The 26,059-nt window shown below is 43.7% G+C and overlaps 1 protein-coding gene across 1 annotated transcript; it reads right to left on the bottom strand.

Annotated features, from left to right (window-relative positions):
* Positions 1 to 1,144: 1,144 nt before the first annotated feature.
* On the bottom strand, positions 1,145 to 25,342 carry lmtk3 (lemur tyrosine kinase 3; the record flags this gene model as incomplete). Its single annotated transcript, XM_037676620.1, is given in 15 exon segments — positions 1,145 to 1,229; positions 1,314 to 1,648; positions 4,682 to 4,815; positions 6,195 to 6,349; positions 6,432 to 12,357; positions 12,445 to 12,594; positions 13,624 to 13,745; positions 13,833 to 13,917; positions 14,018 to 14,166; positions 17,896 to 17,983; positions 20,010 to 20,128; positions 20,349 to 20,422; positions 21,599 to 21,746; positions 21,892 to 22,025; positions 25,258 to 25,342. Coding segments are annotated over 15 exon segments (7,789 nt in total), but the record flags the coding sequence as incomplete, so codon positions are not given.
* Between the last annotated feature and the right edge of the window lie 717 nt (positions 25,343 to 26,059).

The following is a 26,059-nucleotide window of genomic DNA, read 5'->3' as shown; positions in this document are numbered from 1 at the left end:
AGGACCAGCCTGATCAAGAAAGCTCATCAGAGACTCTACTTCCTCAGGCGGCTGAGACGAGCTGGTCTGGGAAGCTCAGTCCTCACCTCCTTCTACAGGTGTGCAGTGGAGAGCATTCTGTGCTCCAGCATCAATGTGTGGCATGGAGGCTGCTCAGCTGCAGAAAGAAAAGCTTTGCAGAGAGTGGTGAAGGCTGCACAGAAGACTGTTGGAGTCAGCCTCCCCACCATCACAGACATCTACACCTCCAGATAAAGGAAGTGGGCCACCTGCATCATGAAGGACCCCACTCACCCAGCACACACACTTTTTGACTCGTTCCCCTCAGGCAGGAGGTTGAGGAGCATAAGTGTAGAACCACTAGAATGAGGAACAGCTGCTACCGTGAGGCTGTTAGACTCATGAATCTCTAACCAGGATATTCACTGTGAAAAAAAATCACATCATGTTGCTGCTGATCTGTTTCAATGTTGCTGCTGATCCGTTTCATGTTGATGTGTTCATGTGTGCTCATCTGCTCACACAGACTCATGTTCGTGCTGCTGTCTGCTGGTGGGTTGAGGGGGTGATGGTAGTCTGACCAGAGAAGAGCCACGACTGTAGGGTGAGAAGATTTTGTTTATTATTTTGGGGAGATCTGGGATCTAAAATAATTTCATGGAACTTCTTTGGATAGTCGGGGTCTGTCAGGAAAAAAGTTTTGGGAACTTTGCAATATTGTGTTTAAATGTGTCTATAGTTGGGGATTATCAGAAAAATTTTGGGAATTTCAATAAAGGTACCAAGATGTGTAGTACTTAGTCAACTGACATGGAGGAGGGAAACCATTGCCCAGTGTGGGACATGGACATAGGCCTTCCTTGGTTAATGGGTCTTGAACTTCTGGTGTTTGTTTCTACATTTGAGACTAGAGATTGTGATCAAGGGTAAGATGTCCGCCAGAACTACGAGTCAATATCTCAATCATGTGTGGATGGCGCTAACCACGCCTTGAGAAAAAAAAAAGAAAAGGATCCTGAGATGTATGAATATGCTGCTTTTGTAGTCTGTCTGGGATTAGTATAGAACAGCTGTTTATGTCTGTGAGAATGTGTTTAGGAGGTGAAAGGTGTGTGCCACAATCATAAGCTGTTCACGAGCTCACCATGATGGTCCAACTTGCTGCTTTTCACAGACACTGCTGAGGGACTCGTAGGAGCTGACGAGCTCAACTCGTTGGTTGGAGTTTCCTGTTGTAAACAGTCCAACAGTTTTATGTCGTTTTTAATGTAAACACACTTTTCAATATGTCATTTATTAAGCCAGCAGGGCACCTGATCAAAAAGGTAGACCGTGACATCATCAAAGAAGGACACATTCCTCCCTCTGTCCCGCTCTCTGTCCAGCGGCTCTTTAGGTGATTTCAGCAGACTCCTCAGCCCGATGCGTTTGTCCACGTCAGTCTCCGTGACAACAATCACCCTCTGGGAGCTTTCATCCTCCTGCTCGTCCTCCTCCTCCTCGTCTGGGTCGTTTCCTGATGACAGACCTCTTCGTCTTCCGATACGGTTCCCGATGGCCCCGTCCCCAAATACCCCTTTGCTACTCGGGGTGAGGGGAAGATTCAAAGCAAGAGGAGGGAGGGCGAGAGACAGACGAGCCAGTTTTGCTGTTAAAAAAAAAGTGAGAAGCTGTGTGAATAATAATAATAACAACAACAATAATAATAATGGCCTAACAGGAAGTTTAGATTTCATTTGTGTGTTTTTGTTTTTGTTGTTATTTAGCTGCTTCACAGACTGACTAACACATTGGCGTCACCATTTGATTTTTAAAACAAATTTTAAAATGTTGTAAGTGTAGATGTAATCGCTTGAACCATAGACCAATAAGTGTCCTACTTTTCAGCTACTCTCAAAATTAAACTTTGAATTTATTTTAAAGACAATTTGCATTGTAACTTTTTTAAATGATACGATTAGCTCCAGTTGAGCTCCAGCAGTTCTGCTTGTTGTCAGTAGGTGGCGATATTACTCAGAAACAACAAAAAACAGGCTAATAGTAGAAGGAGAACTCGAATCTGCTTTATAATGTACATCTTGTCCTTTTTTAAAACACTTTTTAAAGCAAAGATTAGACTTTTGACATTTAAAACTTAATTGCAAGTCATACAAATTTTAAAATATTAAAATCTAGCTCCACTAATCCACCTTAGCATGTAAATATTACCACCAAACTTTATGAGAATATTTTTTTGGGGGGAAATGCACTTTAAATTTATTTAGTAGACTATAAAAGGTACAATGTCAACATTTAATAACAGTGTCGCTTGGAAAATTCTTATGTGTTGGGGATAAATACTGAATTATTGGGCAGAACTTCTGAACAGTAAGCACCAGAAGTTATTGGCGTATTGTTTTTGTATTAAGTGTTTAGCATACTCTTAGTTCATATCTTAGGTCTTATTACCGTTTTTCTTTTACAATTTAGACTTTTGTTGGATGTAACTGGGACCCTGTGTACACAATTTTGTTCCACCTCATGTACCACATGCGATGCAAATGACAATAAAGAACCTTGACCTTGAGAAGTTAGGACTATTCATTAGAATGGTGTAAAAACTTTTTGTTAAAGCAGATCAAGATGAATGAGAATTTCCTTATGGAAACTTGAGGATTCATGAATACAAATTTTGAGAAGTTAATCCCATGAGATGTTTGACTGTGACCTTTACGCTTGGGTTTAAAAACAAATTAGCTTTTACAAACCAGATTCCAAAAAAGTTGGGACACTAAACAAATTGTGACTAAAAACTGAATGCAATGATGTGGAGATGGCAAATGTCAATATTTTATTCGTAATATAACATAGATGACAGATCAAAAGTTTAATCTTAGTAAATGTAACATTTTAAAGGAAAAATATGTTGATTCAAAAGTTCACAGTGTCAACAAATCCTCAAAAAGTTGGGACAAGTAGCAATAAGTGGCTGGAAAAAGGAAATTGAGCATATAACAAACAGCTGGAAGACCAATTAACACTAATTAGGTCAATTGACAACATGATTGGGTATAAAAAGAGCTTCTCAGAGTGTCTCTCAGAAGCCAAGATGGTAAGAGGATCACCAATTCCACCATTGTTGCGCAGAAAGATAGTGCAGCAATACCAGAATGGTGTTACCCAGCGTAAAATAGCAAAGACTTTTAAGTTATCATCATGAACCGTGCATAACATCATCAAAAGATTCAGAGAATCTGGAACAATCGCTGTGCGTAAGGGTCAAGGCTGTAAAACTCTACTGGATGCTCGTGATCTCCGGGCCCTTAAATGTCACTGCACCTCAAACAGGAAAGCCACTGTCAAGGAAATAACAGAATGGGCTCAGGAATACTTCCAGAAAGCATTGTCAGTGAACACAATCCACCGTGCCATCCGCCGTTGCCAGCTGAAACTCTACAGTGCAAAGAGGAAGCCATTTCTAAGCAAGCTCCACAAGCTCAGACGTTTGCAATGGGCCAGGGGTCATTTAAAATGGAGTGTGGCAAAATGGAAGACTGTTCTGTGGTCAGATGAGTCACGATTTGAAGTTCTTTATGGAACACTGGGACGCCATGTCATCCGGACCAGAGAGGACAAGGATAGCCCAAGTTGTTATCAACACTCCGTTCAGAAGCCTGCATCACTGATGGTATGGGGTTGCATGAGCGCTTGTGGCGTGAGCAGCTTGCATGTCTGGAAAGGCACCATTAATGCAGAGAACTATGTTCAGGTTCTAGAACAACATATGCTCCCATCTAGACGTAATCTCTTTCAGGGAAGACCCTGCATTTTTCAACACGATAATGCCAGAACACATTCTGCAGCAATCACAACATCATGGCTACGTAGGAGAAGGATCCGGGTACTGAAATGGCCAGCCTGCAGTCCAGATCTTTCACCTATAGAGAACATTTGGCGCATCATAAAGAGGAAGGTGTGACAAAGAAGGCCCAAGACGATTGAACAGTTAGAGGCCTGTATTAGACATGAATGGGAGAGCATTCCTATTTCTAAACTTGAGAAACTGGTCTCCTCTGTCCCCAGACGTCTGTTGAGTGTTGTAAGAAGAAGGGGGGGATGCCACACAGTGGTAAAAATGGACTTGTCCCAACTTTTTTGGGATTTGTTGACGCCATGAAATTTGGAAACAACAGATTTTTTCCTTAAAATGAAACATTCTCTCAGTTTAAACTTTTGATCTGTGATTTGTGTTCTATTCTGAATAAAATATTAGATGTTGGCACCTCCACATCACTGCATTCAGTTTTTATTCACAATTTGTTTAGTGTCCCAACTTTTTTGGAATCCGGTTTGTAAAAATACTCATTGTAAGAAAACCAGGGATAAAGACGAGCTGTGTGTGATTTCAGGTTAGCTAATTGCAGAATACCAAGATCACTGTGTGATAGAAGCATGGAGAGAAAAGGCAGATACATATAGTCATTTGTGTGAGGATGCAGATTGTTAGAAGTGGGTTCCTGCAGAGTCTGAATGGCACGTTCTGCTAAGAGATTGTTGGGTTTGAGAACGACATTTTGGTTTTAATTGTAAGATGTGAATCAAATAGAAGAAGAAAATAAAGCAAAGTCAAAATGCTTCATGGAAAGAAATTGACAGAAGGAAAATATTTGGTTGTGATTTATGATCTTCAGCATGACTATACCTTTCATCGCCTGGTTAGCTGCAGGCTGAGATGCCGTGTCCTCAGGTTGTTCGATCACAGTGAGCGGCTCAGGTTTAGTTTGATCAAACTCTGTGAGTGGCTGACAGCTTGGGGCAGCCTCCTGCTCCTCTTGGCTGAAATACAGAAAAAACATAGTAACACATAAATGTTAAAGAATCAAGTTTATGATGAGATCGCATAACGTGCTCCTTGTTGCTTCAAGCACTTCTTGCAGGTAGCTCTGGTTGTATTTGGCTCTGTCCACCAAAATGAGCTGTTCATGTCTGCAGTGATGTCTGGTTATATCACACTAAAGAGATAGTTGGTATTTCTTAAAGTGGGGATATTTGGAGTTAACAGTAGTTGTTATCTTACCTGCTGTAGACAGCAGTTTGAGTTGGCTCAGTTTGGAGAATCTGGGCATAAGTTATGAGAGGAGACAAACTGGTCCAACACTGAAGCAGATTTTTGTGGATTGAAAATGACTCAAATCTTTAAAATCGCATAGCGTTCATAAAAATTATATTTTTTAACCCTTATAGCGCCTTACATGGCTACATACACATGCAGCTATGATTATTAGCACTGATGACCAGTTTGTAAACAATCCTTATGAAATATGTTGCAACATGAAACGTGTTTAAATGGTGGAGTGACCATCGAAAGTAGAAGTATCACTGTAAAAACCAGCATTAAACAAACTGCTATGACATTTACGTTACAATGGAGCTGGGGATCCGATCCCATTCTGACTAGCCATTAGCTTGTCTTCTCTGAAACGTCTACCTGCTGATAATGCCTTGAGCCATTTCTGCTGCAGGTAAGATACCGACTGCTGTTAAAAACGCCACAGAATCCTTCACAAACACAATAGTAAACAAAAGGATTAATTAGTTTTTCTATTAACGAGTTCTGATGGTGAAAATGACCAGGTTGTATTTCAGGTGGATTGAAAAAAGCCAAAAAAAAAGTGAACATTTGCATCCTTATCAAAACTTGTAATTTACACTGTGAAGGAATTCAGCCACTTTCCATAGAGAGGGAAATAATAGAACACAGCTTGATCTGAGCACCTAATTGTCAGGTTTACTTATTCACGTTGGTGATTCAGACTGAGGTGTGAAAGTGTCACAGTGGAAAAACACGAGGACGTCTCTGCTAACATGATGTTCGGCATCAGTGTGATTATTTAAAAGAGATAAATTCTTCAAAATATCTGCCAGGATTTCCAAGAAGAACACCCTCGGCAGCTCTGCCTTCACCTCACGAGGAGTTTATCATTCTAACGTGTGAATGAAAACGCTGAAACTCTGTTAAAATTTGGACTCAATATACGCCACCAAAGAAATATTCTTTAAATGAAGGGTTGAAATGGAACTTTACTACAGATGTCTAAGAAGATGAAGTCATGTCATGATTCAATTCAAACTTTTGGTGCTGCAACACCTACAAGTTCAAACCTCCTGGGCCTACGTTATATGAAGCTTTATGGCTGATTATTCAGCCTCAGTACCTCTCATCTTCTGCTTGCTCTTTCAGCTCACAGCTGCTTTCTGTGACTTGGTCCCCCCAGGGCCGGAGCGTAACTGTCTCCTTCACGTCACCCCCCCAAAGAATGTTTGTTTTCACGTTTTCACTAAGGGAGAACTGCAGCCTCTCCTCGCACACCTGAAGCACCAAAGTGAAACCAGTTAATCTACGGGTCACATGGGAAGCGGTTCTATGCTTGCAGCGAATCACGAGCGCTCACCTGCATCATGAGGCCATTTTTGGTCGTCATCTTGGAGAGACACCCCTGATCTTTAAATTCAGGTGACCTCTGCTCATCATTCCTCTCTGTTTGTGACGACAGATTGCCTTGGGAATCCATGATTGTTATTTTATTAGATTCTCCCATTCTCTCATTTGATTTGTTATGGATCTCTTCGGTTTTTAAATCCACCTCGCTTCCCTCAGGTGACGAGGAGCTGCGGATCTCGTCGCCTGCTTCAGTTTCACCTGTGCAGCTGCCCTTCTGATCAGGCGCTTTCTTCAGAGATTCCAGGAGCTCAAGGTTCCCCAAGAAAAGCTCCCCCAAAGTTTCCTCCTCGTCCCCAGAGATGTAGCAGAGCTGTTCCAGTTTCTCAAAATCCTCCAGCGGCTCCTCATCCAGATCTTTCCACTCTGAAATCAACAACTCTGGTATGTTTTTCTGTGCATTTTGGGGCATGGAAGGAACTGCATAGGAAGTTTTCTCTGAAAAGTTATCCTGGTGATGTTGACCTTCTATGTATGATGTGAAGTTGTTGTCATCAGTGAGTGTTATGTGCACAGAAGTGAGGTTCAGATCGGCTGAGATCCCTTTATTCTGAGTTGCAGCGGGCGGTAACTCTTGCAGAGACTGCTCTGAGACGTCTGTGTTGTAAGGTGGTGAATTATACGACTCTGTCTCGGTGCTGGTGTTAAAGTCTTCTAGATTAATGTGAGTAATAAAGTCTTCTGCCTCTATAACAGAAGGAGGCGGACTGGGAAAAGAGTCATCTAAACTTTCCAGTTTATCGTCTTGTACATCCAGGTCTATGCTCCGTGGAGGACTTGGAAAGTCTACAGAGCTGAAATTGTCCACCTCTGGATCTGACGGCTCCGAGTCCTTCAGTGCTTCGAAGGTACTGGGACGGAACGGCATTTCTCTGTATTCCTCCTCCACTCTTTGCACTCCTTCTTCTGTGCACTGCTGAGCCAACTGTCTGACCTCAGCTTCTGATGTGAAGCCCGATTCATCGTTCACCTGGTCTGAGCAGTTCACGTGAGAGGCTTCAGTGATGCTGATGGGTGCATCTGAGCTTTTGTTCGGTGAAGCGTGGCTGAAGCCATGTAAAGCTGATGTCTGGTCCTCTCTGCGGGTGCTGCAGAGATGATTCTCAGGCCATCTGTTAAAGTTTTGATTCTCCTCCATGTCTCCCTCCATGCATGACGAAACCTGATCCTCTCCTTTCACCAAGGACTCATCTTCTGGGGTTTCTACGTTCTCTACTTCAATATGCGAGAGCATTTTTTTTTCATTCCTCTTGAAATTCTCAATCTCTTCCAAATTCTCTATGTTTTCCTCCTGCTGTATGTCTGCTGCTGTCTGATGGTTAGCTGAACCGTTGGAGCTCCATGTATCCCTCACAGTAAGATTGTCACTTAGTATCTCATTGGTCCAGGTCTCCTCCAACACTGCAGGGTGAGGCTCACTTCCTGCCAGCTCATCGTTTTCTTTTGTCTCCCAGCTCTCTTCACCTACAACCAACCTCTCCCTCACCTGCCACTCCGTGTTTCTGGAATAAAACTCAGATCTCAGTTCTTCTTGGCACCTCTTCTCAGGAGAAGCCCACTGGTTATTTTGGTCAGGCCATGAGTGTAAGTCCCCCGGCTGAGCCAAGCAGACAAGTTCCCCCCTAACAACCCCAGATCCTGATGTTTCCTCATCCTCCTCCAGAGCGTTCCACCAGTCCTCAGACATCACATCCAGCTGCTCACAAGAGTTGTTACTCATGTTTTGATTAGGGTCGTTCATACTCGTTTCTCTGCTCGCAGGAGGTTTTTCATTCAGGCCTTTTTGATTTGTCTCCATCTCTCCCAGGACCTCCGTATCCTCCTTCTGGTCTGAGCAGAGAAGGTTCCTCAGGCCCAGCTCGTTTGGGTCCAAACTAACCCTCTCTTCAACGCTCAGGCAGACTTTATTGTCAAAAAGCTCCACTTCACCTTTTGGCTGAGTTTCACCTCTCAATGTGCCCTCACTGCTTTGAACATCCCATAGTTCAGATAATCTGGACTCGGTTTTGTTTCCAGATTTCAGGGATTTTTGCGCAGTTAGATCATTTTCCGTCACTGGAGCACTCGTTTCAGCTTTTGACATGGTTAAATCACTCGTCTCTGTGGGGCTCTGAAAACGCAGGTTTAAGTTGCTCTTGTCGGAGTATTTGTAGTCTGTTATTTTAGAAACGATGCCCGCTGTGTAGTGACTGTCTACCACAAACCCCCCACTGTGTGAAAGAGCTTTCAGAGGTTCATCATCTAATTTGGAAAACAACTTATCAATAAAGTCAACGCAGTCCTCGACCTCAAGATCATCACACGGCAGTGCTGATTTATTACTCTCGTTGTGAAAAATGCCAGAATCGTCTCTCTGTGTGGACTTCAGCCCTTTGTTCAGATTATCTTTCTCATGGCCTGAAAGAGCTCTGTCATTTGTGTCCACGTTTTCACAAACCTCAATAGTTTCTTCTCCAGTTCTTGTTTCAATACATGAAGTGTGTAAACTAGTCTGTAACACATTTTTTTCACTCGCCTCGCCCTCCTCTTCGGTGTTCTCCTCTATCTCTGTCAGTATCCCTCGCTCGCCCCCTCGGCTGCCACTCGGCCTGGAGGCGAGCCCGTCACCGCTGCTCCTCTTGCTCGTCCCGTCGCCCTCCCAGTCGCTGTCTGAGAAATAGGCTGAGTCTCGATGAGGCGTTTCATTTCCCAGAGCCCGCCACCCGCTGCCTCCCCCCCCTGTCCACGAGTCACTGGGGGTGAGGCCGTCTGCTGAGCTGGAAGTCAGAGGCGACAGGACCGAGTCAGTGGGGGTGATGAGCGAGACATCTGAGGACGGATTCCACTCGGGAGTGCTTGGACTGACCGAAGGAACGGGTTCTTTTTGGGTGATATGATTATATATTATTTGATTAGCATAATTTTCTCCATCTGTATCTGCAAAGATTTTATTATTACAAAAGTCCATACTCTCCAAATCAGCCGTTTTATCAGAGGTGTTATCCTGCACACCATCAGACTTTCCCTCAGTTTGAGCTCCTGCCTCAGGTCCACACGCCTGCAGGTTATCTTTTATTGTTCCACCATTCTCTATCACAGCAGAAGATTGATTCATAATGACAGGTTTGTTCTCGTGTTGTATCACAGTGTTGGACTTTACTCCACTCTTGGTGGATTCAGAAGGAGACAGATCTGTTAGAGCTCCTCTGGCAGGTAAGGCAGGTCCGTCTGAACACTCCTCCTCTTCTTTCTCACACTTAAGTGTTTGATTGTGTAATAAACCATTTTTGGGCATGATTTCTGAAAACACAAACTCATCGGATTGGCAGTGATCAGCATTGTTTTCTTGGCTGTCCAGTATCAGAGGCTGGTTATTCGATCCTATGTGGAGTTTGGGGATCTTGGGTCTGATGGAAACTTTTATCTCACTTTTTTTAGCTCGTTTGGTCACTTGGGCGTAAATGGCCTCAGTTTGTGTATCATCTTTGCCTTTGTTAGATGCTCGTATGGAGCTCTCTGTCTGAAACCTGATGGTCTGAGTGGAGACTGGGTCAAAGCACAGGGACTCGTATTCAGGGGACAGGGGAGTTGGGGAGTTGGACGGATCTGGTTCCGTTCTGTTTGTGGCGGCGGTTTGCCTCGACATGATTTCAGTCAAAAAGGTTTCCGCTGATTGGATTTCTTTTAGGAACTCTTCCCTGGTCATTTCAGGTCTAGGTGACTTCTGCATTTCAGATTCCTGCTTCTCAACAGTGATTTCCGTCAGGAGAGATCGGGATCTCCGTATTCCTTTTGTGCTGGTTTCCTCAGGCTCTCTGCCTGGAATGCAGACGTAGGGTCGCAACCTGGATCCTGCCGGGTAGAGGTATTTTACTGAATCGCTTTCTGATCCTTCGTTTATGTCTATGTCTATTCTTTCTGTGTCAACCTCTGTGAGGAAAAGATCCTTCTGGAATGATTCATCTGTTACTACACTGTCCTCCTCAACTCCTGTCCTGCTGACATGCACCTCATGTCCCCACGACTGTCCTGCCGAACTGAGCTCAGTGATTAGCGACTGGGAGCGGCGCATCCCTTTGCTGGGCAGCGTAACGTTCCCCCATCTCTCTCCATCTTTTTTCTCCACCTCCTCCTCTGGTTTGGCCTCACTGGACTCTGTCACACTTGATATCTCTGTCAGGAACAGATGCATCGGAGACTTCTTGGCTGCAACAACATGCTCTGTGTGAAGCTCAGCGTCTTCTCTCCAAATGGCCGGTAGAATAGTGTCGAGGCGGGACTGGGTCCTTTTCATTCCCCTGGAGAAGAGTTCTGCGGTGCCTGGGTCTGCGTCTTCAGATAGGCTGGAGTGAGTGACAGTCATCCCGCTACAGGGTCTTTCAGGGGACATGAAAGGGGAGTCATCCTCGTCTGAGTATGTGGGACTTGAAGAAGACTGCCTGTCCATCTGGGTGTTCGATGGCTGAGGGCGAGGTGGGTTTTGATAAATAGGGCGCAAAGGGTTTTGTCTACGAATGGGAGAGTCAAAGTCTTTTGCCCGAGTGTATGAGGCATCCTTGGAGGGGTGCAATGGCGCTGCATGCCTGCTGTCATTCTCAGACATGTCACAGGATAGTGGGTCTCTGCTGAATCTCTGCATCTGTGGCTTAGTGTATCTCGGGTCTGTGTTGTAGATTGGTACACATCGCTGAGGTTTGGAGTGAGGGGGGAGAGGAGGAGGGCACATTTGAGGGTAAATCGGATGGTTTGATGGGGGAATGGAGGGGGAGAGGGAGGGGGAGGGTGGCAGAGCCTGTCGAGAGCGATGGAAACCGAGGTGATCAAGGGTAGAAGGTGGGCAGGAGCCTGTGTGATGGGGGTCTGTCTCAATTTTTCCTCCAACAGTGTAGTGAGGCAGCCCTCTGTAGCCGAGCGGAGGGGCGGGGAGAGGACGGGAGTGAAGGTGGTTGGACGAAGACATGGACATGGAGCGAGGCTTGGGAGGGAGGAGTGGAGCTTGAAATGTTGTGGGGCATTTTTTATCTGCTCCGCTGCTCGTTTTATTCTCCGCTTCGTCATCATCCCCTAAATCCACCACGGAGAAGTCCGTCACTCGACTCAAAGTGTCTCTGAATTCTGCCACGCCTGTCTTTGGCACCTGGAGCTGCACCTCGCTGGAGCGGACCTTGTAGAGTGTCTTTTCACTCTTCTCAGAAGAACAATAAGGGACTCGCTCTTTTCCCAGCATTCCACTGCGAATCTCTACAAGCTCCACGTCTCCTGAGCAAATGGAATCAGAACGTAAAGACGACTGTACCTTTCCTTTAAGTGTCGGCGAGTTGTCTTGGGGCGTGTGCTCCTCTAGTCTGATGTAGTACTCGCTGGCAAGTGATGGGCTGCGTGCACTGATCACTGGCACCACAGTGGGGGTGTCTAAATTCTGTCTGTGGCTATTGTTCACTGTTGGGATTTGCTGAGGAGGAGGAAGAGGTTTGTAGCCTCGTCTGGCGTGAGCCTTCTCCCAGAAGTACTCAAAGTTCAAGCCTTTGCTCGTTTCCGTAACGGTCAGGATGTCATCCAGTTCAGATGAGGACAGGGTGGTGCAGTTCCCCACAGGGTCCAACAGGGGGTAGGAGTTGTCTCTACCTTCCCTGCCAAGCTCTCTGTTCCGGTGCCGCTCGTTTGCTGCAGCCTGAAAGGCAGGGGGACGGAGCAGATTCCAGCGTCTTTCAAATGATTCCTCGCTCTCCCCTCTTCGTCCTCTGCCCTCTACATGCTCCTCATCTTCTTCATCCTCTTCCCCAACACTCCTTCTCGCCAGTCCCCACTCAGCAGCCAGGAGGGAGGACAGGAGGAGAAATATTTCGGGTACGGAGGGTCGTTGTGATGGAGGAAGCCAGCAGGACTGCATGATCTCATACCTGATAAAATAAAACACATGTAAGTCAGATAAAATAGATTTATATTAATTAATGTTAAAAAGATACAACAAGTGAAAAGATACAAACCAGTAATCTGCATGAGAGAGTTTAAGTCTGGGCTGGGCCAGCGTGATCTGTCGCTCCCTGATGACGAAGGTCAGCACCTCTTCATCACTCAGGTGTTTGTGGGGCTGAGCACCAAACTCAAACAGCTCCCATATCACCACCCCCAGTGACCTGTAGAATCAAACAAGAAATAATAGAACAATATTAACAGTCTTTCAAACTATGTAACACTTTGAACAAAAATCACAAACAAAGCCTGTCGTATAAATGAGACATAATTTTAAAAAAAGCAGTTTTTTCACAAACATTTGTCCAAAAACATGAGTTTCTTTACAAATTATTTTTAAATAGACTACATAATTTGTAAATCATTATAACTAATAACATAAAATTGACATATGAAAAGAGATATTCTTTTAAAAGCTGAGATCTAGACAAACTGCATGCAGGCACACGTCAGCCATAAGTTTAATTGTGATAGGTATGAGCGTTTTAAGTTTAACACAAGAGAAAATGAGTTGTTGTTTTTTTTTAATTAACAAAGCATTTTTTGAAGTAAAACAATCTGCACATTGCATGTCAAAGTTGTAAACCAAAATCCCGCGTGGACAGTGAGCCCTCAGAGTACGTGTTTGGGATGACTCTCAGCTGCTTTCACACCAAATTCGAGCTCGTAAAACTGACAACGTTGTAGCCATTTTTGTGTTTGCCAAAGTAGGCTAGCTGTGGTGGCCATCTTGAACCAGACTGATCAAAAGTTAAGCTTGTTGTAGATGTACGTCAAACGGTTGCTTTCTGAGAGTTTCAATTAACTTTTTTTTTTTAGCAGTTTATGAGATATTTTGCTAACAGACAGACGAAGACACACACGATTTCATAGTTGCAAACAGCAGAAGACAACCTGCCCTCAAGGGGAAAAGTTATGACTATATTCTGCATAAAACAGTTAAAGGTCTTCCTAAAAGGTTTCCAGTTTACTGCAACAACTCTAAAGAAAGATCATGAAGTCGTGCTCAGTTCAAGTTTCTCAGTGAAAGCATTAAAACCGATCACTGCTGAAGTCATTTGAGCAAGAGCACACTGGAAACCAACCCCCCCCCCCCCCCCCCCCAAAAAAAAAATACTTCACCAAATTAATGTTTTCTTCATGACTTTGTCACCTTAGGCTTGGATTAGTGTTTCTGCAGCGTTGAAACCTACCACACGTTGCTGGTCTTTGTTTGGTCAGTAACAATGAGAGACCCTCGGTACTCCTCCAGGAGCTCAGGAGCAATCCATCGCAGAGGGATCCACAGCTTGTCAGAAGTCAGGTAATAATCCTCCTGCAGAGAAACATAAAATAAAATGTAAAGGACAACAAGCAGACTTTCCGTTTAGGTTTATATTTGGAGGAGTACAGGCTCAGGCACCTTATAGTGATTGTGTGAGAGACCGTAGTCACCTATCCTGACAGTGAGGTCTGACGTCAGCAAGCAGTTTCTTAAAGCCAAGTCACTGAGGGGGAAAAATCCACACATTATTTAGTCTGGTCGAAATGTACGAGTTGTGTTTAATGATCTTACTGAAAACCGATGAAGTGAAACTCATAACCGACCTGTGGATGTAGTTGTTTTCATGAAGGTGCAGCAGACCCGAGGCGATCTCGAAGGCCATTCTCTGAAGAGTCAACAGGTCCCTGGTTGGCAGGTCTGGGGTCATCCCATCTGACTTTCGCTGGGCTCGAAGATACCTCTTCAGGTCACCCTGAGTTGTACATCCCACGCAATAAAGCAGTTATTGCTCTCTATGTTTAAATAAAGGGTGAATCAACCCCAGACTGGCCGTCAAAATGTCTGTTTTTTGTGCTTTCATTGTAAAGCAAAGCTAAATCTTGCAGCACCATTCTACAGGCAAAATATATATTTATGACTTCTGCAGTAAATGCCTCCCTTTTTTAGTTTTTTTTTCCCACCAAAGAGCATCAAAACAGCTGGGGAATTTATAATTAGCTTTTTAGTAGGGATGTACGATATTATCAGCATGGTATTGGTATCGGCCAATATTAGCGATAAGTTTCAATATCGGACTTTGACCATTCCATTAAAAAAACTCACTGATATAAAGGGCGGTATGACACAATCCTCGGTTTTTAGACCAATTGGCAGGCAGACGAGCGAGGTAGGAGTTGAAAATAAAAATGAATTATTTTAAACAACAAAACAAAAACGACTGACGAGGAAGCAAAAACTTACAAAACGGGATCAGGCAGGCTAAACAGGACAGGTACAGGTACAGGTACAGGTTCAGATGGAATAATCGGACAGAACAGGAACAGAGGAGGACTGGGTCGTCTGTCCATAACAGAACAATGACCAGACGGAGAGTGGAGGAGAGAAGAGCTTTTTATAAGGCAGAGGGAGAGTGAGTAATGAGAGCACCTGGGCAGGTAGCTGATGAGGGACAGGTGTGAACGATAAAGACTGGAGAGGCAGACTGAGGAACAGGTGGAAACTGGCAGAGAATACAGATTCAAAAACACAAGGACAGAATGACACCAGCAGAAATGTAAATAAACAGAAAAAGCAGAAGAGGAAGACACAGAAATACAACGACAGACAAGGACAGAGTAAATGGACTGTACTTATATAGCGCCTTTCTATCTTATTTCAAGACACTCAAAGCGCTTCACAATCTGTGCCTCATTTACCCATTCATACAGCACTCTACTAGATCTATACAAAGCTAATTGAACAAATCATTCTAAAGAGACTAATCAGCGCTTTATCACATTCAAACACCAATGGGACACACATCGGAGGCTATGAGGGGTTCAGTGTCTTGCCCAGGGACACTTCGGCATGTGACTGCTGGTGGATTCGAACCCACAACTGTCGCATTGGAGGACGACTGCTAACCACTCAGCCACAGCTGCCCCTTCTATATGTGAGGAAAGGGACAAAGGGAGATTATTTTCAGACAGGCAGTCTGAGGGGACTCCAGTGTTGTTTGGCCGCTCTCAGCTGTAATCGATCTGTATGTGTCTGTTCAGCCTGAGTCCACTCATACGTTTACTCATCAGTCACTGATGGGCAAAACAAATAAACAAAAACCTCTACAGTGATGATGACGGTGCAGAGTCTTCCTCAAAGTCTCCGTGAAATGAAATATTAAAATAATGATTTGTTCCATATAACACAACCACTGCATATGAAGTTTAACTTTAAAGACTTGTTTTTTGAGTCAAAATCTCAAAGTGGGTAGAAGTTACCTCCTTGGGTGATGATGTCACTTGTGCCACGGCCAGTCGGGATAGAACGCTGTACGGCAATTAATGTGGTTACGGTTGCATTATCAGAGAAAATTGATCTATCTTGTTTTTATTTCATTTTTGTTTCTCAAGTGCCTTTGGTCGGTGATTTGAAGACGGTTGTTTTCACCTTTTTACTAAGCAAACCACTGTTTCGGGGGAGGGGGCTCATAGAAGGTAGCAGCATCGGGTCAAACGGGATGAAGCACGTCTGAGGAGTGAGAAATATCCAATGTCACACCTAAAATTAACTTCACCTTGGTCTCAATCTCTGTCGACCGCCTTTCTGTCTGTCTTCAAGATGGAAGTAAAACATTTTTTCAGGTGCTCTCTTTCGTGTTTACTGCACAGTTGGTCACCTGACACTGGATTGTGGTTTTCAGCTGAAGTAGCCTAATCAGTCAAAGTCTTTTGTCTTTTGGAAAGGTGAAGAATGAAACATCAGTTGTAGTTTCGGCTCTGTTTTCAGAATTAATTGCCGCACATTGAACCATTTCACCCGCAGGCTAAATATTCATGCAACTCTTCCAAGTAATCACGGCCTGCCCAAGAGACCAGAATTTTTATGATCTTTTATTACAGATTTTAAATTAGTGTGAATTTTTTATACATGCAACACTCGGACAACAAGCACATTTTAGTACTTTCTTTCAGTTAATGTTATTTTCAGAACCCTTTTCATTCCTCCTTTTAAAGGACGGAGCACTGATGCGACTGAACGTTATTTCAATCTGATATCAAAGCTTCTCTGAACTAAGAGGCGTCTAATTTAATGGAGATTGTAAAAAAAAAAAAAAGGTCCATCCATCCATCCATTTTCTTCCGCTTATCCGGGGTCGGGTCGCGGGGGTAGCAGCCTAAGTAGGGAGGCCCAGACTTCCCTCTCCCCAGCCACTTGGGCCAGCTCTTCCCGGGGAATCCCGAGGCGTTCCCAGGCCAGCCGAGAAACATAGTCCCTCCAGCGTGTCCTGGGTCTTCCTCTGGGCCTCCTTCCGGTGGGACGTGTCCGGAACACCTCACCAGGGAGGCGTCCAGAAGGCATCCTAAACAGATGCCCAAGCCACCTCAACTGGCTCCTCTCGACATGGAGAAGCAGCGACTCTACTCTGAGTCTCTCCCGGATGATCGAGCTTCTCACCCTGTCTCTAAGGGAGAGCCCAGACACCCTGCAGAGAAAACTCATTTCGGCCGCTTGTATCCGAGATCTCATTCTTTCGGTCACAACCCAAAGCTCGTGACCATAGATGAGGGTGGGAACGTAGATCGATCGGTAAATTGAGAGCTTCGCCTTTTGACTCAGCTCTCTCTTCACCACGACAGACCTGTACAGCGCCCGCTTCACTGCAGACGCTGCACCTGTCCGCCTATCGATCTCACGCTCCATTTTTCCCTCATTCGTGAACAAGAACCCAAGATACTTGAACTCCTCCACTTGGGGTAGGACCTCCTCCCTGACCCGGAGAGGGCACTCTACCCTTTTCCGGCTCAAGACCATGGCCTCGGATTTGGAGGAACTGATCTTCATCCCGGCCGCGTCGCATTCGGCTGCGAACCGCTCCAGCGAAAGCTGTAGATCACGATCTGATGAAGCCAATAAGACCACATCATTTGCAAAAAGCAGAGACGCAATCCTAAGGCCACCAAAACGGATCCCCTCAACACCTTGGCTGCGCCTAGAAATTCTGTCCATAAAAGTTATGAACAGAATCGGTGACAAAGGGCAACCTTGGCGGAGTCCAACTCTTACCGGGAACAAGCCCGACTTACTGCCGGCGATGCGGACCAGGCTCTGACACCGGTCATACAGGGACCTAACAGCCCATATCAAAGGGCCCGGTACCCCATACTCCCAGAGTACCCCCCACAGGGCCCCCCGAGGGACGCGGTCAAACGCCTTCTCCAAGTCCACAAAGCACATGGACTTTGTAGACTGGTTGGGCAAACTCCCACGCACCCTCCAGGACCCTGCTGAGAGTGTAGAGCTGGTCCAGTGTTCCACGGCCAGGACGAAAACCGCACTGTTCCTCCTGAATCCGAGGTTCGACTATCCGATGGACCCTCCTCTCCAGAACCCCCGAATAGACCTTACCAGGGAGGCTTAAGAGCGTGATTCGGTATGACAGCTAATGAAATTACACAAAAATCGTACATAACTTTTTTATAAATATGTTTGTTTTTGTACTCACCAGTTGACAAAACTCCATGACGAGGAGAAACGGGATGGTTTCACTGCACTGCCCCAAACACTGAAGGATGTTGGGATGTTTCAAGCTCCTGGAAGAACAACCGAACACCACAAGTCAGAACGACAGACAGTAGGCGGGTAACGGTGCCCCTAAGTTTGTTGGTCTGGGTTCAGTACAACAGGAAACACAAACAAAGCCAAACTAAAAAAAAAAATAGTTTGCTTTTATTGTTATTTTAGCAGATATTAACTTTCCCAGGAGCAGACACAGAAAAACAAACTTTTGCTAATAGCGAGGTTTTATGGTAATACAGCAATGTAGAATTTGTCAACTGGTAATGTTACTATAAAAACTGTAAATAAAAATTAAAAAGTCTTTTTCATCCAGTCTGAACTTAATCTTCCTAATTATGTTTTACTTTACCTTGATGCAAAAAAAAAAGGACAACAGAGAAGTGCATCTCCCTAATCTGAAAATACTAAATTAAATGTAAAACATTCACAGGTAGCTTCTCAAGCAGCGTTTGAGTGAGAAAAAGATGTTTGATATCAGGGATATTGAACGGATAAAGAAATGGCCTGCCATATTTTCAAAGTGCTGATTATATGATATAACTGCTTGCCAAAGCGGTTTTTGAGGAGCTTTGGTTGCTTTTTCATCATTTTCAAATAAATTATTTTCTAAGTTATCTTTATGTATTGACACAACACTGGCTCATCCCTTGAGTTTAGGAGTATTTTTTTAAATGGCTGAATGATTTATGGTTCAGACATCACAACAAAACAAACAAAACATTTTTGAAAAAGATCAGGTACTGAACAGAAAAAAAGTAAAAGCAGCCAAAGTTCAAAGAAAAACTTTGAAAGATCTGCAGAAAATCTGTTTTTCAAGATCAATTTAAAAGCAGGGCTATTCACCTGAATTGCTCAGGGGGTGCACAGTTACTGCAAACCAAGGGCTCAGGGGCCAAACACCTGGCATTTATTCTCTTTAAGTAATTTTTTTATGATTTAAAATCTGGTTTTATTTAAAAATGAACCCACTGGTGGGCCGAACTGAGCACACCCGTGGGCTTGATTTGGCCCCTGGGCCGCCAGTTGAATAACCCTGATTTAAAGGATCACAAGACAATCTGGCTTCTTGGAAGCAAACTATAAAGAATAAAGACTTTGGCACAGAACTGTAATTGTTGAAGATGCTGTTCCTTCCAGTGATGGAGAACAGGCAGCCGTGGCCTTGGATGTATCCTGGACGAGAGTGTTGGGTGTTCTTTAAAGAGTGACAAGGACGGCCAAAATGCTGCTCAGATGTGACGGCCAGTAAATACTTGGCTTTAAACGAGTTTTATTAGCATAAACCCAGAGGAATACGAATAATCAGCTTGCTGCTCTGTCAGCAGACAGGTGTAAATCTGACCACTTCTTGGAGGTTGATTTTATCAAGCAAGTGAAGCGATGATGCGCCAGTTTGAAGGATAAATAAAACACATTATGATTAAAATTTAAAGAAGAATGCTATAATTTGCTTTGCTTTTATACCTTAGACCTTCATATATTTAAATAAAATGTCCTCACTGACCTTTTTGCACACCAGTAAACTATTTAAATACGGAGTGCCGTCTGCAAACCTTGAATCAGAGCCCAACAATGTTCAGTCAGCTCATCTGGATGTTTTTTGTTTTTTGTGCTGAGACGTTTCGCCCTCCATCCAGAAGGCTTCATCAGTCTGAGGAAACACCAAACCAAACTGCTTCTCCCCCAACAGCTTACTCCAAAGTGGAAAAAAACTGTTATGTTGGGGCTAAGATGGCCTCTGGGGCACACCCTCTCCTCCGGTGCCCGCCCTCTCCCTCATCGACAGTCATGTCAAACTGATTCAAAACATCAAAGTCCATGCTCAATAATCCAGGTATAAAATCCAACAATGTTCAGTCAAGTCATCTGGACGGTTTATTTTTTTGTGCTGATGAAGCCTTCCGGATGGAGGGCGAAACGTCTCAGCACAAAAACAGAAACTGTCCAGATGACCTGACTGAACAATGTTGGATTTTACACCTGGATTATTGAGCATGGACTTTGGTGTCTTGACTCAGAGCGTCGTTATGTACGGCTCACCTGTACGGCTCCGATTCAGCCAGGAACTTCCTCTGCTCGAGGGGGCTGGCGCTCACACGTAACTCCTTCACCACCGCCTGAGAGGAGCTGCAGTCGCACAGCACCTCAGCCAGGATCACCTACAGGAGATCAATGGACAAAAACATGGAGGAGCGTCCAGGAGACGAAGCAGACTGGCAATAAATAAACTCTGAGTTACGACTCGTGATCCGGTCGGTGACCAGCAATAAATATAAGAAAGTAGAAACACGCTGCAAAACAAATAATAAACCTGTGATGTGCTTTAAATTTAACGTGAACACAGATGTGATATCTGAATATGCGACGTGATCGTCTCACCTTTCCAAACCAGCCGTTTCCAATCTCCTGAAGGTAATTTAAAGTGTGTCTTTTGAAACACTGAGATTTGGAGTCTGAAAAGAAGGAGATAAAAAAAATAGATAATTTCAGTTGAGTCTTGTGAGATTAACCAATTTTTTTAAAGCTATAAAACTAATATATGTGCTGCAACAACTAACAATCACAGGTCCAGATCTGTACCACCAAAACATGAAACCCTGACCTCAGACACTGTAAATACTAAAACAAAGTGTGCAAATATGATACTTTGTAAATAAACACACTCAGAATGAAGAACAGTTTTAATTTGGTTCAATTCAAAATTAGCTGCTGAACAATACTGTTGCTATTTTATTTATTTTTTTAAATCTCATTCTTAGTGATTTTAAACCTAAAACCTCCTCTTGTGTACAGTTATGATCGATTTGTGATTTACTTTGAAACCACTTTAACGGATTGATTATCGCCTCACAGCTCATGTAATGTCTGTGTGTCTGTTAGCAAAATATCTCATGAGCCACCGGACAGAATTTAATGAAACTTTTAGAACATGACGACTGGATATAAATGTACAACTGATTAACTTTTTGAGTTGGTCTAATTCAAGATGGCTGCCATACTAATTAACCTTAGCGAACACAGAAAATGGGTACAACTCAGTCAGTTTTACAGATATTAAGCTAAACTTTGGGGTGGTAGTAGCTGAATCAGCTCCAACAGACTGTGACTTTATGAAGCATACTCAGATATATAATGTTTTGTGTTACATAAAAGGAACGAGCTGGGCATTTAATTACTCTATAATGAAAAGTCATTTTTACTTTAAGCCTGCTTCAATATTTTTTTAACTTCCTCAGAATAATTGTTACTCCTTTTGCAGATTTGATTAGAATTCTAACTTTTTTTTTTAAATTTGTCAGAGGTCAAACCTCCAGGTCAAGAAACGATGAATGAAACCACATCTTTAAATAGAACGACTTCAGAGATGGTTTCCTCCCTAACGCGTCTCTGCCCTCTGCTCACACAGAGCACTGATGTAGAAGCTTCTCACATCACACTTTCCACTTCACTTCAGTGAAGCGGGGAGTCGGGTGCTCCTGTCCGTGCACTCGTCTTCAGACCTTTGACGGCTCTGCTTCAGTGACTCAGGCTGCAGACCGTGAGAGATTCCTGCAGGACGGTGCTGCGTCTTTGTTCATCTGTGTGTGTTCTTTTTAAAGGAGCAGGATTTTATAAGAGTTGTGTGTTACCTGCTCCATCCTGCAGGGCAGAGCAATTGGGGTGGTCTCTGACTGGCAAGGTGTAGACCTCGGGGAGGGAGGGACATGAGGACAGGCTGTCTTCTTGGATGGGACTGGAGCCTTCTGAGCACTCCTCCCCATCGGCATTGTCAAACTCCTGGATGAGTCATGCAAAAACACAATTACCACGAATCTAAACGGCAACGTTTCAGCTTACTTTTCACAATAAAACTCACTGAAATACACAAAATAAGACGCAAAACAACAAAACCAGAGAGGCGAGTCGCATCTTGAAGACTTACGTTGAAGCCCACCCCTCCTCTCTTGCAGCAAAGGCAGGTGAGGAGCAGCAGAACGAAAGAGACGAGCCCCGAGCAAGAGATGAGGATGACGACGTAGGGTGGAGGAGAGAGCGATTCAGCCCTGGTTTGAGACACTAGTCAAACGACAGAAACGACAGAGAGGAGGGCTTTAAAGCAGAAACACAACATGACGGTGCCTCTACAAGGTCAGCCGGGGTGAATGTAAAGAAAAAGAGAAACTTCACTGAATCATATAGCTGTAAAATGTTGCCACACAGGTTGTTGTCCCAACAGGAACTATTGGGGCATATGCAGGATTGAGACAAAGCAGAGGACCCCAATGGACAAGTTTGTATCAGGGATTTTGGGAGGGTGGGGGGGATACAAGCTAAGTTTGAGATAAAACCACATAAATAAACAGAGACTGGAACTAAAGTTGAAAAGTTATCATTCCAGTAAGAAGAATAAGCACGGGGAAAGGTGAGGAAATATCAGAAACAGCATTCCACTTATAGGACACACAGTTAAGAAGCAAGGGAGGGGGGCTGGAGTTGTCTTTTAGGTTACAAAAAGGAAACGCTGCGTGGAAAAGGATTGAAAACTGGATTGTAAATTACTCAGTCGGGAAGGTTTACTACTCAGGTGAAAGAAGGGAAGAGGATCGGGACATTTGATAATTGTACCTCAACGTAGTTGAATGTGAGAAGTGAACCATCTGTAAAAAAAAAAAAAAAAAAAAAAAAAGGGGCAAGGGAACGTAGTTAAATACTTTGATGCATGTTTTATTTCAATTCTGTGGCCAGAAATGTACAGAAAAAGACAAAAAAACAAAAGCAATGATGAAACCCTAAAGCAGTTTGAGATTGGCCAACTTGTTGTGACTTTGTGTAAAATGTAAGAAAAAACAGAACGCTAAGATCTGCAGATCTCATGCTGAATTCTCAGTGGAACACAGTAAACATTAAATGTTACATCCATCCACCATCTTTATCCGCTTCTTCCTTTCCGGGTCACGGGGGTCACTGGTGCCCATGTCCAGCAGTCACTGTGCGAGAGGACACAGGTCTCCAGTCCATCACAGGGACACAAATGAGAAAACCATTCACTCTCTCACTCACACCTAGGGACAATTTAGAGTTACCAATCAGCCTAACATGCATGTTTTTGGTCTGTGGGAGAAAACACGAAGAGAACATGCAAACTCCACCCAGAATGGGCTCCTGGTCGGGATTCGATCAGAAAACCTTCTCACCGACAGGCGGCAGCTCTACCAACTGCGCCACCGTGCCACCCACATTAAATATTGAAGTTGTATATTATTTTTAAATAGGATATTTTTTATCGTTTAGAATCTGATGACAGCACCATGTCTCTTAACTGTTGGGAGAGGGTCACGTTGACTTTGGTGAAACATTTAATCTATTTTAAAAACAATCTGTAAACGTCCAGAAACTGGGCTCCTCAGTTTCTGTAGGTTTTGGAGGGAAATGTCTCCTACACCAGGACTCTATGAAGCCACGCTGTTGAAATAGACGCAGTAAACTGTTTAACAATGTCTTGCTTTAAAAAAAACTTCCCTGTAAAAGACTGTCTGTATGGGAGCATTTGTTATTCTAAGACCTAGTTTCCACATGTGTGAGCTGCTCATGCCAGAGGCACTAATGCACCCCCATACCACCAGCGAGGCAAACCTTTGAACTGTGTGCTGATAACAGGCTGAATTGTCCCTCTCCTCATTAGTACAATGGATGTCTGAGGTTAAAAACAGCAACTTTTGTTTTGAATCTTCTGACCACAGAGAAGACTGCAGCATTTCTAGAAGCATTTACTTATAGCTTGTTCGTTGCACGATAGCAGTTTACAGACATGATTTGTGGAAGTGTTCCTGCGCCCACATGATGTCCAAAACCGAACCAGAGCTGCTTTTAATGCAGAAAAGGCCCAAAAATCAAAAACATCAAATGTTGACTTTCAGCCTGGTCTTTGGAGCTCAGAGATTTCTCCAGATTCTTGAAATCTTAGATGATTTTATGAACTGTAGATGATGGGATGTTCGAAAATCTTCTGTTAAGAAACATAATTGTGGGATTGTTCTGTTACTGCAGTTTTTTGCAAATGGGTGAACCTCTGCCCATCTTCGCTTCTAAGAGTTTCAGCTTATCTAAAATTATCTTTTATTACCCAGACCCTGACCTGCTCGCAGTTATTCTAATTAGTTACTTTTGTTGCCACAGTCCCAACATTTTTGTAGATGTGCTGCTAAAACGTTAAACAACCACAACAATCCCCTCGTAAAAAAAGAAAATGCTCATTTTTTTAGTTTAAACATTTGATATGTTTACCGTTTTTCATCGTGGACAAATATGAGCTCATGTTTTAATTTACATTTTACACAATGTCTTAACTTTTTCTGATTTAGGATTGTATATCAAATGCAAAAAATATATATATATCAAACTACAGTTAAAGATAAGTGAAGCACAACTACATTGTCTCTACAGAGCGCCTGTTACATAAGAATAAATAGTATAAAGGTAACAAACGGGGTCATTGTAAAACGCTGTGTTGTTTTTAAAATATCCTGGTTTCACTGTGTTCCTCATTACAAATCCTACAATACATTCCTTCACAAGGTCACAATAGTGTAAACACAGTGCATTGAATAATTTAACAACCTGAATGCAGCCTCTTGCACCGAGGACTTCTACACTTTATAGAACATGCAAGAAAAGTTCAAAGCTGCCAGCATCATTTCTTGCAGGAGCAGCTTGGAGCAGACAGAGGATTTGAATGAAATCTTCTCATCACTCCTCCAGATGAAGGGCAAAGAGTATTTCCTCTCAGACTGTGGCCTCTTAAAGCACCAACAATAACTGGGGTGTCCATCCGGTCTTGATGCACAATTCCTGTGCTTTTCTTTCATCAAACCCCCCCACCAGACAGATGTCCAGACAGACACTGCATATAAATATGGACCCAAAACGGGGGCCTTTTCTCCACCATCCTCTGTGCCAAAACACCACAATGACAAACAGCCTGTGCCAGAGACACACATGGAGAGAATAAAGATGCGGCTGATGGACTAAATCAGCTGCTTCACGTGAATATCTCGGGGTTTTTTTTTTCTGGCCTGATGTTTTTATAGTTCATGCTTCTTTTTTTTAATGCTTCGACATAAAGGCCTCAAACCTCAACATCATGCAAATCTGCTCCTCCATCAGCAGCCACAACAATAACAGGCAGAAAGAGTCAGCGTTCAGCCCGCAGTGAGCGCAAGGAGGCCTTTTATCCTTTCTCCAGCATCACTGACAGGTTTCCACCTCCTCCTCCTCCTCCTCCTCCACCTCCTCCACCGGCTCCGCTCACCTTCCCTCTGCGGCGCTCCGAGCGCTCTCTCCGGGCTGAGGAACGACATGATCCCCGCCAGCATCATCACCCAGTGGGGCCGCATCGTCGCCTCGTCCGGGTCGACAACAACATCCGAGCGACACGGTGTCCTCCTCCTCCTCCTCCTCCTCCTCAGCTTCTCTCCTAATAATAAAGAGCGTCTCCTCGCTTTCCTTGTTGTGCTCCCCCCTCCTCCTCCTCCTAATCCGCGATTAAACTCGGTGCGGGAGATGCTCCATTGTGCCTCCTCAGTCTGCAGAAACAGAAAAACCTAAACGGTTTCTCCTCTTCTGCACAACCTCCCCCCGTGGATCTCCCAGTGTGGTGGAGGTTGTGTTTTCTCCTCCGCCTGCCTACGTCAGACTCCGTGAAGCAGCATTGTCATGGTCCAGCTTCATCATGGCATCTTCTTAAACAAACAAACAAATAAATAAATACTCTGATGGTAATCCCACAGGGGGTTAATAACTGGGGCTTATATTGATCCAGCACTGGATTTACTTCGAAATATCAATTCAACATTCCCATACTGAGACTTTTGGCATTATTATTATTTTTTTTTTACTAATGTTAATAGATGACCTAATCAACCCAGAATAAAAAAAGAAGCTAATATTATCACAATAATTTGTAAAAGAGGCATTTATTAGGTCATATTTCCACAGTACACCAAACTACAAATGAATACAATTTATATTAATCATATGCAAGTACATTTTAACACATTCTGTGACTAATATATATATATATACACACACACACACACACACACACACACACA

This window comes from Nematolebias whitei, chromosome 5 (genome assembly GCF_014905685.2).
Source record: "Nematolebias whitei isolate Nwh7 chromosome 5, NemWhi1, whole genome shotgun sequence".
Lineage (NCBI taxonomy): Eukaryota > Metazoa > Chordata > Actinopteri > Cyprinodontiformes > Rivulidae > Nematolebias > Nematolebias whitei.
The sequence above is the reverse complement of the archived record's forward strand: the minus strand, read 5'-3'. Positions and strand labels throughout refer to the sequence as shown.